Here is a 13,756-nt window from a genome sequence, read left to right on the forward strand (position 1 = left end):
AAGGAAGGAAGGAAGGAAGGAAGGAAGGAAGGAAGGAAGGAAGGAAGGAAAAAATGAAAAAACTCACAGAATAGAAAATCTTTGCAAATCATACATCTGACAAGAGTGTTATATCTAGAATATATAAAGAACACTTAAGAACAAAGAACACAATTTAAGGGAGGGTGTAAATGGGTGGCTCAGTCAGTTAAGCGTCCAACTTCAGCTCAGGTCATGAACTCATGGTTTGTGAGTTTAAGCCCCACGTTGGGCTCTGTACTGACAGCTCAGAGCCTGGAGCCTGCTTGGGATCCTGTGTCTCCCGCTCTCTCTGACCCTCCCCCCTCTCACGCTCTGTCTCTCTCTCTCAAAAATAAACATTTAAAAAATTTTTAAAAAAGAACATAATTTAAAAATGGGACTTGATATTGGACTTGGAATAAACATTTCTCTGAAGATAAGCAAATGGCCAATAAACATTTGAAAAGATGCAGATCTGTATTAGTCATCAAGAAGATGCAAATCAAAACTGCAAAGAGATAACAGTGCATAGCCACTAGGATGACAAATGTTAGTAAGGATAATGAGAACTTGGAATACTGTACATTGCTGGTAGAAGATGTATAATGTTGCAGTCATTGTGGAAAAACATCTTGTCAGTTCCTCAAACAGATAAAGAATTACCATTTGACCCAGCAATTCTACTCTTAGGCATATACCCAAAAGAACTATAAAGGTATGTGCAAACACAATCTTGCCCACAAATATTCACAGCAGTATTATTCATAATAACCAAAAAGTAGAAACAACCAAATCTGAATCAGCTGATAAATGGATAAACAATGATAAATGGATAAACAAAATACGATATATCCAAATAATGGAGTATTATTCACCCATAAAAAGTGATGACGTACCAATACATACTACAACGGATGAACCCTCTGAAAACATTATGCTAAGTGAAAGCCAAACACAAAGGCCACATATCGTATGATTCCATTTATATAAAATGTACAGAATAAGCAAATCCACAGAGTAAATTACTGGTTGACAAAGGCTGGGGAAAGGGGAATGGGAAGTGACTGCTTAATGAGTTCTGGGTTTCTCTTTATCATAGAAATGGTCTAGAATTAGCAGGAATAATCACACAACATTGTGAAAATACTAAAAATCACTAAACTGTATATTTTAGATAGTTAAAACAGTGCATTTTATCTCAAAAACAAAAAACCCAAAGAAAAAAAACAAAACAAAACAAAAAAAAAAACCAGAAAAAAACAAAAACAAAAACCCATACCCTACTTTTTAGTTCTCCCAGGACCCAAGCAAATGGGAAAGACAGCACACAAAACATCAGGGAAGATGAGGCATCCCGAACTGTCAAAACAAAAACTTAAACATTCACACACATTAACAAGACCAAATAGTTTAAGTATATAAACAATGAGAAAAACTAAGAATTAAGCAGGGTTCAAATGGGTAGAATTGTTAAGAGAAGACATGCTGGAGGACAGGGTGCCAATTGACCATTTTAGAGTTATTTTGTTAAACCACATTCAATTTGACCTTCACAACAATCCTTGTAGTCATAATGTTAAAGAAGAATAAAAAGGCTTGGAAACATGGCCTGCCGAAAGCCAAATAGCTAACAAGTGACACAGCCAGGACTTAAGCCCCAGAATCTTGATTCTAGCTGCAGCATTTCGGCCAGGAATATAGTGTAGTCATAAAGAGTGGCCAATAGCTGGGATGCCTGGGTAGCTCAGTTGGTTAAGCATCTGACTTTGGCTCAGGTCATTATCTCACAGTTCGTGGGTTCTAGCCCCATGTCAGGCTCTGTGCTGACAGGTCAAAGCCTGAAGGCTGCTTCAGATTCTGTGTCTCCTCTCTCTGCCCCTCCCCTGCTCATACTTTGTGTGTGTCTCTCTCTCTCTCAAAAATAAATAAAAAATTAAAAAAAAAAAAAAAGAGTGGGCATTGGGTTCAGGTTATTGCTCTGCCACTTATTAGCTGTGTGAACTTGGTCAAGTTGCTCATCTGTATAAACCCCTAAGTGGGGTCAATAAAAGCACCCATCTCAAAGAGAGGTACAAAGATCAACTAAGATGATGCATGTAGACAGCACACAGAGCTCATGAATCATTATTTACATAATTATACTCTACAATGCTTTGGTCTACAGGTTACCTTGGTATGCCCAATATGGTATGCTCCTCCCACCACTCTCCACTGCCTCTTAATGGAACAATGTATTAGGGGAGGACATTCTAAATATTAATAGATCCTGCCTATCTCCTGCCTTGACCCTGTCTACAGGCCCACCCTCCTACTCCAGCAATAATTATTGCACATGCACAGCATTCCTGCCACACCATACTGCCTGTAGTACCCTAAAAGGTATCTGAATACCTATCTGCTTGTGCTCATGCTGGTTCCTCTATAGGAAATGCACTTTAGCCTGCCTACTTCTGTCCCCATGACATTCAGCTTTCACGATTAAACTAAGTCAAGCCTTCCTTTACCCAACCGCCACCCCAAGGTAGCACTCACCACCATGTCTTTATACCTTCTTCTATAAGCACATCAATCAAATCATGTTAGTGGATTGTCCATGCTCCTATCCAAAGCTAACTTGTCAACCCAATCCCAACCCCTCCTGCCCATTCAATGACATTGCTTCTGCAATTCTCCCCATGTTCTGACATCACATTTTCTATTAAGTCATTCTTATATTGCTGGTTCTTCCAAACGGAAATTGTCAACCCTGTCTTCATCCACTTTCCCCTCTAGCTCTTGCTCTATTTCTTTGTTCCCCTTAAAGCAGCATTTATGGCCTATTCTTGCCCTCTCCACTTCCTGGCTTCTCAATCTCCTTAAACCCAATCCATCCAGGCTTCTACCCACCACTACACCAAAACCCCTTGTCAAGATCACCAGTGGCCTCAGGCAGCTAAATACAACAGTCACCTCTCAGGCCTCTTCTGACCTCACTAATCAGCAGCATTTGACTCATTAAGCCATTCCTTCCTCCTGGAAATGTTTTCTTCATTAGTCTTCCAGGTCACCCTACCTACCTGTAAATTTTCATCTACTTCACTAGTCGCTCCTTGGTCACATGTGCTGGTTCTTCTCCTCCTCTGGTGACACCCCTTAAAAGAGTGCTTGGGGCACCTGGGTTGAACACCTGATTCTTGGTTTCAGCTCAGGTTGTGATCTCATGGCTCATGGGGCCAAGCCCCACAGTAGGCTCTGTACTGACAGTGTGGAGCCTGCTTGGGATCTTGGGATTCTCTCTCCCTCTCTCTTTGCCCCTCCCCCACTCACAGCTCTGTCTCTCTCAAAGTAAATAAATTAAAAAAAAAAAAAGTGCTCAGTGGCTCAAGTTCTTGAACCACTTTTCTTTCTATACTCACTCCTTGGTGATCTCCTCCTATCTCATTGCTTTCAACACCCTATGTATGCTGAGACCTTTCTATTCCAAATCTCTTCTGTGGACTCCAAAGAAGTACCCAACTGTCAACTCAACCTAGGATTAACAAAATCAAAATGGACTCCTACCATTTCTCTCCAAAGCTGCTCCACCTACCATCTCGGTTAAGCAAATTTCATCTGTCCAATGGCTCAGGCCAAGTTTGGGATCATCCTTAACTCCTTCTTTCTCTTTCTCTTTCTCCACAGATCATCTATTAGGATATCTTATTTAACTTCAAAATATTTAAAATCTGACCACCCTTTACCCTCTCTAATGCTACCATCTTGGTTTCAGCCCCACCATTTTCCATCAAGATTGTTGCTTCCTCACTAGTCTGCTTGCTTATATCCTTGCTCCCCTATTGCTATTCTTTTTTTTTTTCAACGTTTTTTTTATTTTTTTTTATTTTTTTATTTATTTTTGGGACAGAGAGAGACAGAGCATGAATGGGGGAGGGGCAGAGAGAGAGGGAGACACAGAATCGGAAACAGGCTCCAGGCTCCGAGCCATCAGCCTAGAGCCTGACGCGGGGCTCGAACTCACGGACCGCGAGATCGTGACCTGGCTGAAGTCTGACGCTCAACCGACTGTGCCACCCAGACGCCCCGCTATTCTTAATAGACAAAGTGGTCTCGTTAAATCAGATTGTATCATGTCTCTGCTCAAACTCCTATGATGACTCTCCTTTTTTCACTTAGAGCAAATGCCAAAGCCTTTGCAATACCTGTAAGGTCTGAAATGTTCTTCCTCCCCCTTGCTACTTGATCCACCACACTCCCATTCACTCAAACTGCTCTAGCCACGCCAGCCAATTCATTCATTCAGGCACATTCTGTCTCATGGACTTTGCACTAGCCATTCCTTCTGCCTGGATGCCCTCTCTCCAGATATTACCTGGCTCTTATTCTCACTTCCTTTAAGTTACTGCTCAAATGGCACTTTCTCAGTGAGGCCTTCCCTGATTATCCCATTTAAAATTTTTGAAGCTTATTTATTTTGCAAGAGAGAGTGAGCAGGGGAGCGAGCAGAGAGAGAGAGACTCCCAAGCAGCCAAGTACAGAGCCCAATGCTGGGTTTGAACTCACGAACTGTGAGATCATGACCTGAGCCAAAACCAAGAATGGGATGCTTAACAGACCACCCAGGTGCCCCTGATCATCCTATTTAAACTTGCAACTCCATGAACTCCCATTCCCACAATGGTACTTGCAAGCCTTCTCAGTGGCTCTCCTCTTTCCAGAGCACTTATCATCAACCATACTACATAGTCATTTGTTACGGTTGTTTCCCCAACGAGAATATAAACTGCACAAGGGCAGAGACTTTTGTCTGTTTTGTTGAGTAAAGTATTCCTAGTGTGCAAAACAGTGTCAACTGCCCAATAAATATTTGTTAAATGAATGGATAGCATTAGTACATTGTATCATATTTACTTATACACAAACCACCTTCCCTATTAGGCCAAAACTCCCCCAAAACAAGGAATATATATTACTCTGGGCCTTAATAAATATTGATTGAGTAAAGGCCTGTGTAAAAATGAGGTGAAAACTGGCTATGTTTGGGGCACAAACATATTATTGGGTATACAGAACAGCCAATAACGAAAAATCAAAATACATGAAAGTGAATAGCTGCAGAATGAGAGACGGTACCATAAAAAAATGGGGGGGGGGGGAGCTGGGGGAGAAGAGGTTAGCTACACAGAATAAATCCTATATAATGGGTAATAAGGAATGCATGGAAGATGCCATTTATTTGCCCCCAAATAATAAATACATTCAATGGGAATGTTCAATGAGGATCTACCCTCTGAAGCCTCTAACCTGTGGGACTGTGGTCTCCAGGTTGTAATGCTTATTCAGGAACTTAAGCAGCTTCTGTGATGGTCGGTCAATGGCCAGTTGGTGTGGTTCAACCCGCTCCTTCTGCAAAGACAGGAGACTCAGGGTAGGAGAAGGTTGGGGGAAAGCATGCCAAGAGGAACCCAGCAGCCTGGGAAGGGGATAGGAGGGTATGGGAATGTGGCAGGGAGGAGGGTGGAAGTCAGGGCCTTTGGGAGGGGTCAGGGCAAAGGGGCCTTTGATCTCTATTTAGGATGGACTGGTGAAAAGCTAAATGACACCTGCAACATATAGTGGAAGAGTTCTCGTCCATGGCCATGGCGTTGAAGTGACTCATGGATGTAAAAGTCCAGAATGCAAAGTGGTTCTACCTCATTGTGAGCCTCACGATCATCCTAAGAGGTAAAGAACAAATATCTTTTAGGACAGACATCGTTGCCCCCTCCCAACATCCAGCCCTTTTATTCTCAAAAGCCAAGGCATGTGAACTCTCAGCTTCCAGTAACACTCACCAGCACAAAGAGTTTCTTGTATCCAACTTTCAGGAAGCCAATAATGGCTCCTTTTCCAGCTCTGCAGGATGGGAAGAATAATGAAACAAGCTAGTAGCAGCTATTGGGAGAGTCAAAAAAGGGAGAGGGGCTGGGGTTGGAAGGAATAAAATATGGGATGGAAGGGCATTTGGCACTTACGGTCGCGCTGAAGTGTCTTTGAGCACATACATAACATGCCGGTTGCTCTGCATCCTTGATGCACTGGTGATGGGAGCAGGAAGATGCTGGGCCTGCCGGGAAGATGAAGAGAGACTTTCTGCAAGTCCATTCCCAAGGACCTAGGCCTCTCTTATCTACTGGCCCCAGAGAGATTCCCCCCACCCCGCCCTTTTCTCCATCTAAAGACTCCCCAGTACCTTGGCAGAAGCCTTGCCCAGTTCATCTACAATGGTCATAATTTGCTGCTGCAGGTCAACACTACAGAAAGAAAGGAAACAAAGAGTCAGATACTTACTGAATTAGAGGATCCTGGTAACATTGGCCACAACCTCAATCCAGGTTCAGCACTTAAGACTCTCTGACTTTACCTTTCCAATCTGATTTTCCACCCCACCTTTCTGGAACCCAAACTTTTGCCACACCTCTTTTCAATACAGTACACTCCTTCTTCCCTGAGGTTATTGTGGGGAAGCCGGAAGGGCTTTGGTTAGAACAAATCAGGCCTAAGAGTGAAAGGTCACAGATGCCAAGTGGCGACCAACTCCACCAGGTCTAGGGTTAAAGGTCACCAAAGGGCAAGCCAGGACCACAAAAGGCAGGGCCACTATTTCGTGAAAAGGGGGCGTGGTGCCTGGACCATTTTTTGAGAGAAACTAGGAGAGAAGGGCCTTGGGGCGAATTTGAGATGTCACCGGGCCGGCGTTGTGGTTCCGGGTCGCCGGGCTGGGGGTCGCAGGTGCTGGTCCAGCACCGTGATCCGCTCCGGCAGCAGGGCGTCCACATCGAAAGAGAACTCCATGGCCCATTGTGCGTGGACAGACCCGCCCCGCAACACGTCACTTCCGCTCCTCCTCGAAGGAGGTGGAGGGGAGGAAGTGCTTCTGGGAACCCTTATTTCCTGGCAGTGGAGGGGCTCAGGACCCGCCTCTAGGGGCAGCACGAGCTTCCTGGCAGCCAGCCCTGGAGAAGCCGTTCTCCCCAGGCCAGTCAGTCCCTTAGCAACGCCACTCCCCTACCCCACATCCCACATAGCTAGGGCCATAGCAATGCATTTTTCCTAACCTAAAGACCCATTCTCCAACCCTTTAACATACCACCCCGCCAAACAGCTGGTATGGTGGGAACACTAACACAGAGTTGGGCACAGGAGGCCAGAAAGGTGATCATGACCTAATGGCCCAACTGCCCATTTCTGGTGGCTCCTGGTTCCAAGAGTCACTGGCTGGTCTGGCGCAAGCTTCACCCCTCCCCTCCCCACAGCAGCACCCATTTCCCCCACACAAATGGCATTAATCTGAAACTCAGACCATAAACAGAGATATAGCTTTATTGTGGAAAGTTGAGTTAGCAGAAGTCTGAAGCAGTAACAGAATGTTTAGCCTATTTACAATATATAGGGGTTGGGGTTTCCCATACACATCTGTCCTGCCCTCCCTAAGCCTCAAATGTATTTTTTCCCTTCAACACCACAATCATTTCTTTTTTCGGGCCCTGGGCCTGCCACTGGCCACAAACAGACCCAAGTCTCCAGAGTCAAATCCCATTATGCAATTTTTAGGCACTATCTCTTATAATCCCTTCCCAGGATACAGCTCCTACAGAGCACTCTGGGGGCTCTCCTGCTCAGTGGAGGAGGCTTCAGCTGGGGTTGTGAGTGGCAATTCGGGCATTGACTCAGGTGGGGGACCACTCTCTTCTCGGAGATGACTCTGATAGAGGCGTCGAAGACGGGACAGCTCTCTCTCTGGTGGCTGTTTCCAGCTGTACCATGGGTACCAGGGGTCACCTGACACCAGGCTGGGTGCTGGTGGAGTAGCACTCACAGCTCCATGAGAGGTACTGAAGTCAAGGTCCCGAGGTTCAACCTGAGGAATGTGGTACCTGAGGAGACCTAGGAGATTAAAAAAAGAGAAAGTGAAGGAAGGAAGCAAGGAAGAGTAGTTCAGGTCAAGACAATAAATAAAATGACCTATAAAGGGAGGGAGGAACCAGTCAGAGCCACTGGGTACATTTATGCATGTTGTACACTGCACAAAGGCAACTGGACAAGGGGCAATGAGGACTGACATACTTACTGCCTAGGCTCTTGCCTGCCAAACCGTGCAGCTCTGCACCAGGACTATAAAGGTGCACCTGCCCTAGCAGAGGTATACCTTTTTAAAATTTCTGCGAAGATGTCATGGAGCCTAGGGCCAGAGATTTATACAGAGATCCCCTATGATTTATCTCTGGCATTGGGACCAATAGTTAGGGAAGAGAAAGGAAAGAGGAAGAATAACAGAATAGGACAAGGACAAGGTAAAAGACTCAGGAGAGGGAAAAAGGGACCAGTGGAGTGCTGAAAGATTTTTTGGGAAGAGCACGTTGGGTACCACCTTTTCAGATCGGTAGCATTTATATCCGCCCTCCAGCCCTAAATCACCTTCTTTATGGCACAAAACTGCACTGTGCCCCTTATGCTCACCATGATCCCTGGCTTTCTGGATGGCTTGGGTCAACTTCTTGTGTTGCTTCATACAGACCCCTGAAGGGAGAAAGAGAGAGAACTTGGTGCTTGTTCCGAAAAGCACAGTAAATAAAGTATATAACTACTTCTATATAATGATAAAGAGCTGGGTTTGAAAAAGTTGCTCTAATAATCCCAGTTCTCTGACCCCTCCATGGGCCTGTTTCCCCATCTATCCAATGGAAAGAATCCCCCCTTTCTGAGAGCTGAGATGAAGACTTTAAGAGGATCTAGCCATCACAGAAAAGCCATTTGATGGTAAAGCCTCCAAGACAGCAGAACAAAATTCAAAGGGCAAGTATGGTTGATTAAAGATTTAGATTGGACAATCCACAAAGAATGAGTCAATAAAGCAAGAAAGGGGGGTGCCTAGATGGCTCAATCTGTTAAACATCTGACTTGATTTTGGCTTAGGTCACGTTCTCACAGTTCATGAAATCAAGCCCCGCATTAGGCTCTGCGCTGAACGTGGAGTCTGCTTGGGATTCTCTCTCTCTCCCTCTCTCTCTCTGCCCCGCCCCCCTCACTCACTCTTGCTTTCTCTCAAAGGAAATAAATAAACCTAAACAAAATATAAAGGAAGAAAGGTTTCCAGATCTGGAGGTGATCTGAGAGAGTAGCAAAATAGTCCCTTGAACTTTCTATAGCTTGACTATAAATGCTCCTCTTTAAAACTCCCCGACAAACCAAACTCCACTGATCATGCTGCCTTCCACAAAATGGTGGATTCAGATTAGTTCTGCAAATTTATCTTGCTTTAGAGCAGGGGTTGGCAAAATTTTTGTGGTGGGCCACATAAATTTCAGGCTCTGCAGGTCCTACAGTCTCTGTCTCAGCTACTCAACTCTGCCATTGTAGTTTGAAAGCAGTTGTAGACAATATGAAAATAAATGGAAACAGCAGGGGGCCTTATTTGGCCTGTGACCATCGTTAAGGAATGGATGTAACCTTGCATTGTTAGGATTACAATTCCAAATTTGAGAGAGTTAGAGCTAATTGGATTGTCGATGGCAAAAAGAACTTACATCCAGTCAATTTATCAGTCATCTCCGAGAAGAGAGTGGTCCCCCACCTGAGCCAATCAATGCTCGAGGTGCCCCTCACAAACCCAGCTGAAGCCTCCATCGAGCAGGAGAGCCCCCAGAGTGCTCTGTAGGAGCTGTAGACTGGGAAGGGATTAAGAGATAGTGCCTAAAAATTGCACGATGGGATTTCACTCTGGAGACTTGTGTCTGTTTGTGACCAATGACAGTCAATTATTGTAAAAGCAGAGACTCTACAGAAAGGAGATAATCACCACGACTTATCTTCTAAGAGCTCTGTTGAGATAGTTTACTTACATTGGTACTTGCTTATATCTTTTGTCCACATATAATTGCTTTAGCATGTGAAGATTCCCATTAAAGCAGGATTTCCAAACACGTTCAATCAATGTTTTTTTATGCCATACGTAGGAACCACCAAATACCTGTTGTGTGACTGAATAAACAAGAAGTGCTCCAAGGAAAAGTTATTCTGGTGGTGACAGGGATGATGGGCTAACCTGTGTACGGAGCATGAAAGATGACACCCGTGTGGGCGCAGACAAATTGTTCCAAGAGCTTCAGGTTCTGTGGGAGGAAAGTGGTGGGGAAACATGAGAGACGACAGGGAGAGCACCAAGACCTTGAGAGACTGGAAGTGCACAATCTGTACACAAGTCAGACATCCTTAACTCCTCTGTGTCTCTTCAGGTGTTACCCTCCTTCTAGCCCCATCACTTTGCTAAACACATTCTTAAAAACTACAGCAAACGTTTCCCCTTTCTTGACCTTCCAACCACTTTATGTGCACACTCTACATTCTGTCACTGAGACTTACATAGAATCCTCTCCCGCAGGGGTTAGGTTCTAAAATCAGCCTTTCATGCAAAACAAATTGGGGATAGTCAGTTGGCAATCCATGAAATCACCCAGAAATATATGTTGTAATGCACACATGTAAAATATTAATGTACACAACAGCATACTATGTATAATATATATATTTACTAAGAACAATTTTATAGTCTTAATTGTGTAGAATGCCCGTTGGCCAGCAGGTCAATCAACAGGAGATGACACCCAAGGAAAAAAGTAGATACGTGTGTAGAGTAAAAGAGCAAGCAGAATCATCTGAACTATTCAACCTATAACCTGTGTCTCTTCCTCGGTCACGTAATGGCTTCTGAACTGTATACAACTGCTTATGTTCTCTTTTTATAACCAATTGTACACAGTTGAAATTGAGATATTATCTATGTATTGGACCCTTCCACAACTGTGTCTGAAAGGACCTGAGAGCAGTCAGACACCCCCATCCGCTTACTGATACACGAATTTCCTCCAACTCCCTTGATGACCATTCAGCTTCTGCTCTAATGCCTTCACTGCAAGCTCAGAATAGCATTTTGCCATTTTTTCCCCATATTTTTATATCGTTTTTTGTACTCTTTAGGGAGGAAATTCTGTCCTGGCAATAAAGGCTTTTTGAAAAATAATTAGACTCTGTATCTTGCTTCATGTATCTGCTCTCCAACCCCAAGTCTCAGCAGGCCATCACACAACATGACAACAATAAAACAAAAACAAACACACGCACAGAAAAAAACTAGCCCAATCTACTTGCCAATAATTGTGATGGATACAAATGAACCTTTGGGTATTGCTCTCCCATTAGAAACAGGTATTCTTCTGGCCTTACAATGTAAACTGTAAATTTCACATATAAGAGATGAAACTTTTTAGTATGATCCACAATAGAGAACAAGAGGCTGGAGGGAGGAATGTTTTTCTGTTACTAGAAAGTCAATGCAAAATAAACTATAGGAGTACTACACTATGAAGAAGAGTAGGACACCTAAGGTAATCTCTTTAGCACTATGAAGAAACTCCAAGTCCTTACTCTGAAGAAAAGATTCCCCTTACCCTAAAGTCGACATGCAGCTTGGGATCCCGGCAGATGGGGCAGGGATTCCCAGCAACTTTGTCTCTACGCTGTGGAGAGAAAAAACTGGTAAGTGAAGATGTTCAAAGTCCTATGAGAAAAAGTACTGCTGCCATGGTCACTATGGCCTCCATCCACACTCTACATCCCATCCCATCCGTGTACCACCTTCAGAAACTCACAATACAGGTCTTTCGAGTTCGCTGAGGGGGTATGCCACCTTTGTGGTTTCGACGGTAGTCAGCCCACACAGGGCGAGAACCATAGCGATTCTGGTATTCTGAAATGAAAAACCACACAAGTTATTTCTGGGGGGGTGGGTAATAGAAATGTCTCTGTCCACTTATTTCAGACCGCTGTGATCCTCCCCTTTCCCATTCAGAGGTACCTTCTGAGTCCAGATATTTCCAGGGTTCATTCTTATAAGGGGTTATGGGATCTAGGGGCAAAGAATCTTCCTCAGGAAGGGCTTTGGTGCAAAGAGTCTGGAGGGGAACCTATAAAAAGAGGGCCAAAAAAATCAGAAAAAGAGCTCAAGGAAAGGACCTGACTGTCTCACTGCCCACATGTTAGCAGAAGGGGAATTCATGTCCACTGTACTAATGGAATATAGTAAGAATATACAGAGAAAGTAGCATTTTTGTTAGGGTAAAATTGGTATCATCAACCACTATTCCTGTCTCTGACTGGACCCTGAAGGAAAAGCTAATATGAGAGGGTAACTAGGTTAAGTGACTGGGAAGCAGGCGTATTTGAGAAGACACCTATGATATAGTCGTGCTTTTGAGAATGTACTGAGTCTAGTGGAGGAAAGTGAGAAGAAAGGAAAAGGGAGAATGTCTAACTTCTTGGAAGGAAGATGCCTGGCAGGGAGAGGATGCATGACAGGGCAATCTCCAACCCAATCCAATCCTGGATCATGAAATTGCCCAGTCTTAAAAAAGTTGAAGGTCAACATTCCATAGGTCAGAACAAACTTGAGTACTAACGCTAGCTTTAAAGCTACCAAAGCTGTTATTAACTCCGTGGTGACCCCCTGTCACCAGTCTTCAGTCCCACTTTAGGGAGTGGCAGCTGTGCAAGCCTTTCTATCTCACCCTGCCCTACCAAGAACCTACCGTGCCAAGAACTTCCAGTGTGGTGAGTACATGAGGCTGGAGGGAAACCTCAATCCAAAGGACTGAGTTAAGGTCTCATGTATGCTCTGATTAAAATAATAATAATAATAATAATAACAATAATAAAATAATTTAGTGAGAGAAAGCGGAGAAATTGGTCCCCAGGTCTTGAGAACGTATCCTGGCTTTACTGGGAGATATCACAGCAGGTAAAAGTTAGTCTCCCTCAACCCAAGATCACTCTAGACAATCAGGTTTAAACACCATACGCATACTTAAGAGCTGGTTGTGTATGACCAAGAGGTCCAATCCTTTACCTAGTTCTTTAGCCGCGATGGTAACGGGAAAAGAATGATATCTAACCCGGGCTCTTTGCCCTGGGCTAAAGATTAAAAAGCCGCGCAGCACTGAAAAGGGTGAGAAGGAAAGGGTGGTGGAAGCAGTGCTGCCTAGCCGGCCAAGGCATAAGCACTTGGGAAGGTCTCCGCTCCTGGATTCCCAGCAATAACCTAGAGAAAGTATAACTAAGTTGCGGTTGTGCAAAGTGTGCTCCAAGGAGTTACCTGAACTCCGTAGGCACCTCTGAAGGGCGAAAGGTTAAGAAGGCGCCTCAGCAAAGAACACGACAGGGACGCCGCCATCTTGACGTACGCCCAAGGCACGAAAGGCGACTGCGCATGCTCCAAGAAACTGACTACGGTAGGGCCAAGGGCTAGTCCGCAGTGCGGGAGGCGGCCCCGCACTTGCGTCAGGACGGAAGCGTAAAAGGGGGGGCTATGGGGAGAAGCCAATTTCAACTGCGTCACAATTGAATTTGGCCTCAAAATTGCGTTTTTCCTAAACCAGTCATTACGATTCTTAGATCTCATACTAAGGGCTTGCGTTTTAAACAATTTTGAAGGGGATTTCGACCAACGTCTTCTCAATGCGCACGCGCCGGGCCGGTTCTACCAACCAGGGTGAGAAAAGTTCTGGAGGACGGAAGTGGTGGAAGCAGAGGAAAGGGAGGTGCTAGGCTCTGCGGTCACGCGCTTGCCGGGGGTGGGGGGGGCCAGGAAGGAGGCGGAAGAAGGTCCCGGGGGAGGAAGGGGCTGAGCGAAGGTGAAGGAAGGATAGCCAATCAGCTAGCGAGTTGTCTTTCGGGTTGGCCAATGAAT

The 13,756-nt window shown here is 44.7% G+C and overlaps 2 protein-coding genes across 6 annotated transcripts in view; both read right to left on the reverse strand.

The window, feature by feature from the left end:
• Positions 1 to 6,810, reverse strand: part of ATAT1 (alpha tubulin acetyltransferase 1) — a 14,539-nt gene extending 7,729 nt beyond the window's left edge. For 3 of the 4 annotated variants that reach the window (XM_040464804.1, XM_040464807.1, XM_040464806.1), the window contains exons 1-6: positions 6,704 to 6,810; positions 6,209 to 6,269; positions 5,991 to 6,082; positions 5,811 to 5,871; positions 5,580 to 5,693; positions 5,281 to 5,382 (exon numbers count right to left, since the gene is read on the reverse strand). In XM_040464804.1, the coding sequence (XP_040320738.1) occupies positions 5,281 to 5,382; positions 5,580 to 5,693; positions 5,811 to 5,871; positions 5,991 to 6,082; positions 6,209 to 6,269; positions 6,704 to 6,810 (537 nt within the window). The other variant, XM_040464805.1, reaches the window with a different exon arrangement.
• Positions 6,811 to 7,317: 507 nt separating this feature from the next.
• MRPS18B (mitochondrial ribosomal protein S18B) lies at positions 7,318 to 13,295 on the reverse strand. 2 transcript variants are annotated; one of them, XM_040464812.1, is made up of 7 exons: positions 13,163 to 13,295; positions 11,870 to 11,978; positions 11,664 to 11,761; positions 11,463 to 11,531; positions 10,061 to 10,127; positions 8,476 to 8,535; positions 7,318 to 7,902 (listed from the first exon to the last, which is right to left on the reverse strand). In XM_040464812.1, exons 1-7 carry the CDS (start codon positions 13,238 to 13,240, stop codon positions 7,607 to 7,609), a joined length of 777 nt encoding a protein of 258 aa, XP_040320746.1. In that variant the 5' UTR covers positions 13,241 to 13,295; the 3' UTR covers positions 7,318 to 7,606. The 2 variants fall into 2 exon arrangements, with proteins under 2 accessions (XP_040320746.1, XP_040320747.1); XM_040464813.1 differs by lacking the exon at positions 11,463 to 11,531.
• Between the last annotated feature and the right edge of the window lie 461 nt (positions 13,296 to 13,756).

The sequence above is a fragment of the Herpailurus yagouaroundi genome, unplaced genomic scaffold (genome assembly GCF_014898765.1).
Source record: "Herpailurus yagouaroundi ecotype Mexico unplaced genomic scaffold, PumYag 511, whole genome shotgun sequence".
Classification (NCBI taxonomy): Eukaryota; Metazoa; Chordata; class Mammalia; order Carnivora; family Felidae; genus Herpailurus; species Herpailurus yagouaroundi.

Bases quoted from the DNA above. Each gene is read 5' to 3' on its own strand.
- MRPS18B (XM_040464812.1), bottom strand. From the start codon at position 13,240: ATGGCGGCGTCCCTGTCGTGTTCTTTGCTGAGGCGCCTTCTTAACCTT. The intron at 11,532-11,663 runs GTGAGTTTCTGA...TTCTCTCCACAG, and splicing joins GAACTCGAAAGACCTGTATT to CGTAGAGACAAAGTTGCTGG. The intron at 7,903-8,475 runs GTGAGCATAAGG...TTAATCTCCTAG, and splicing joins CCAGAAAGCCAGGGATCATG to GTCTCCTCAGGTACCACATT.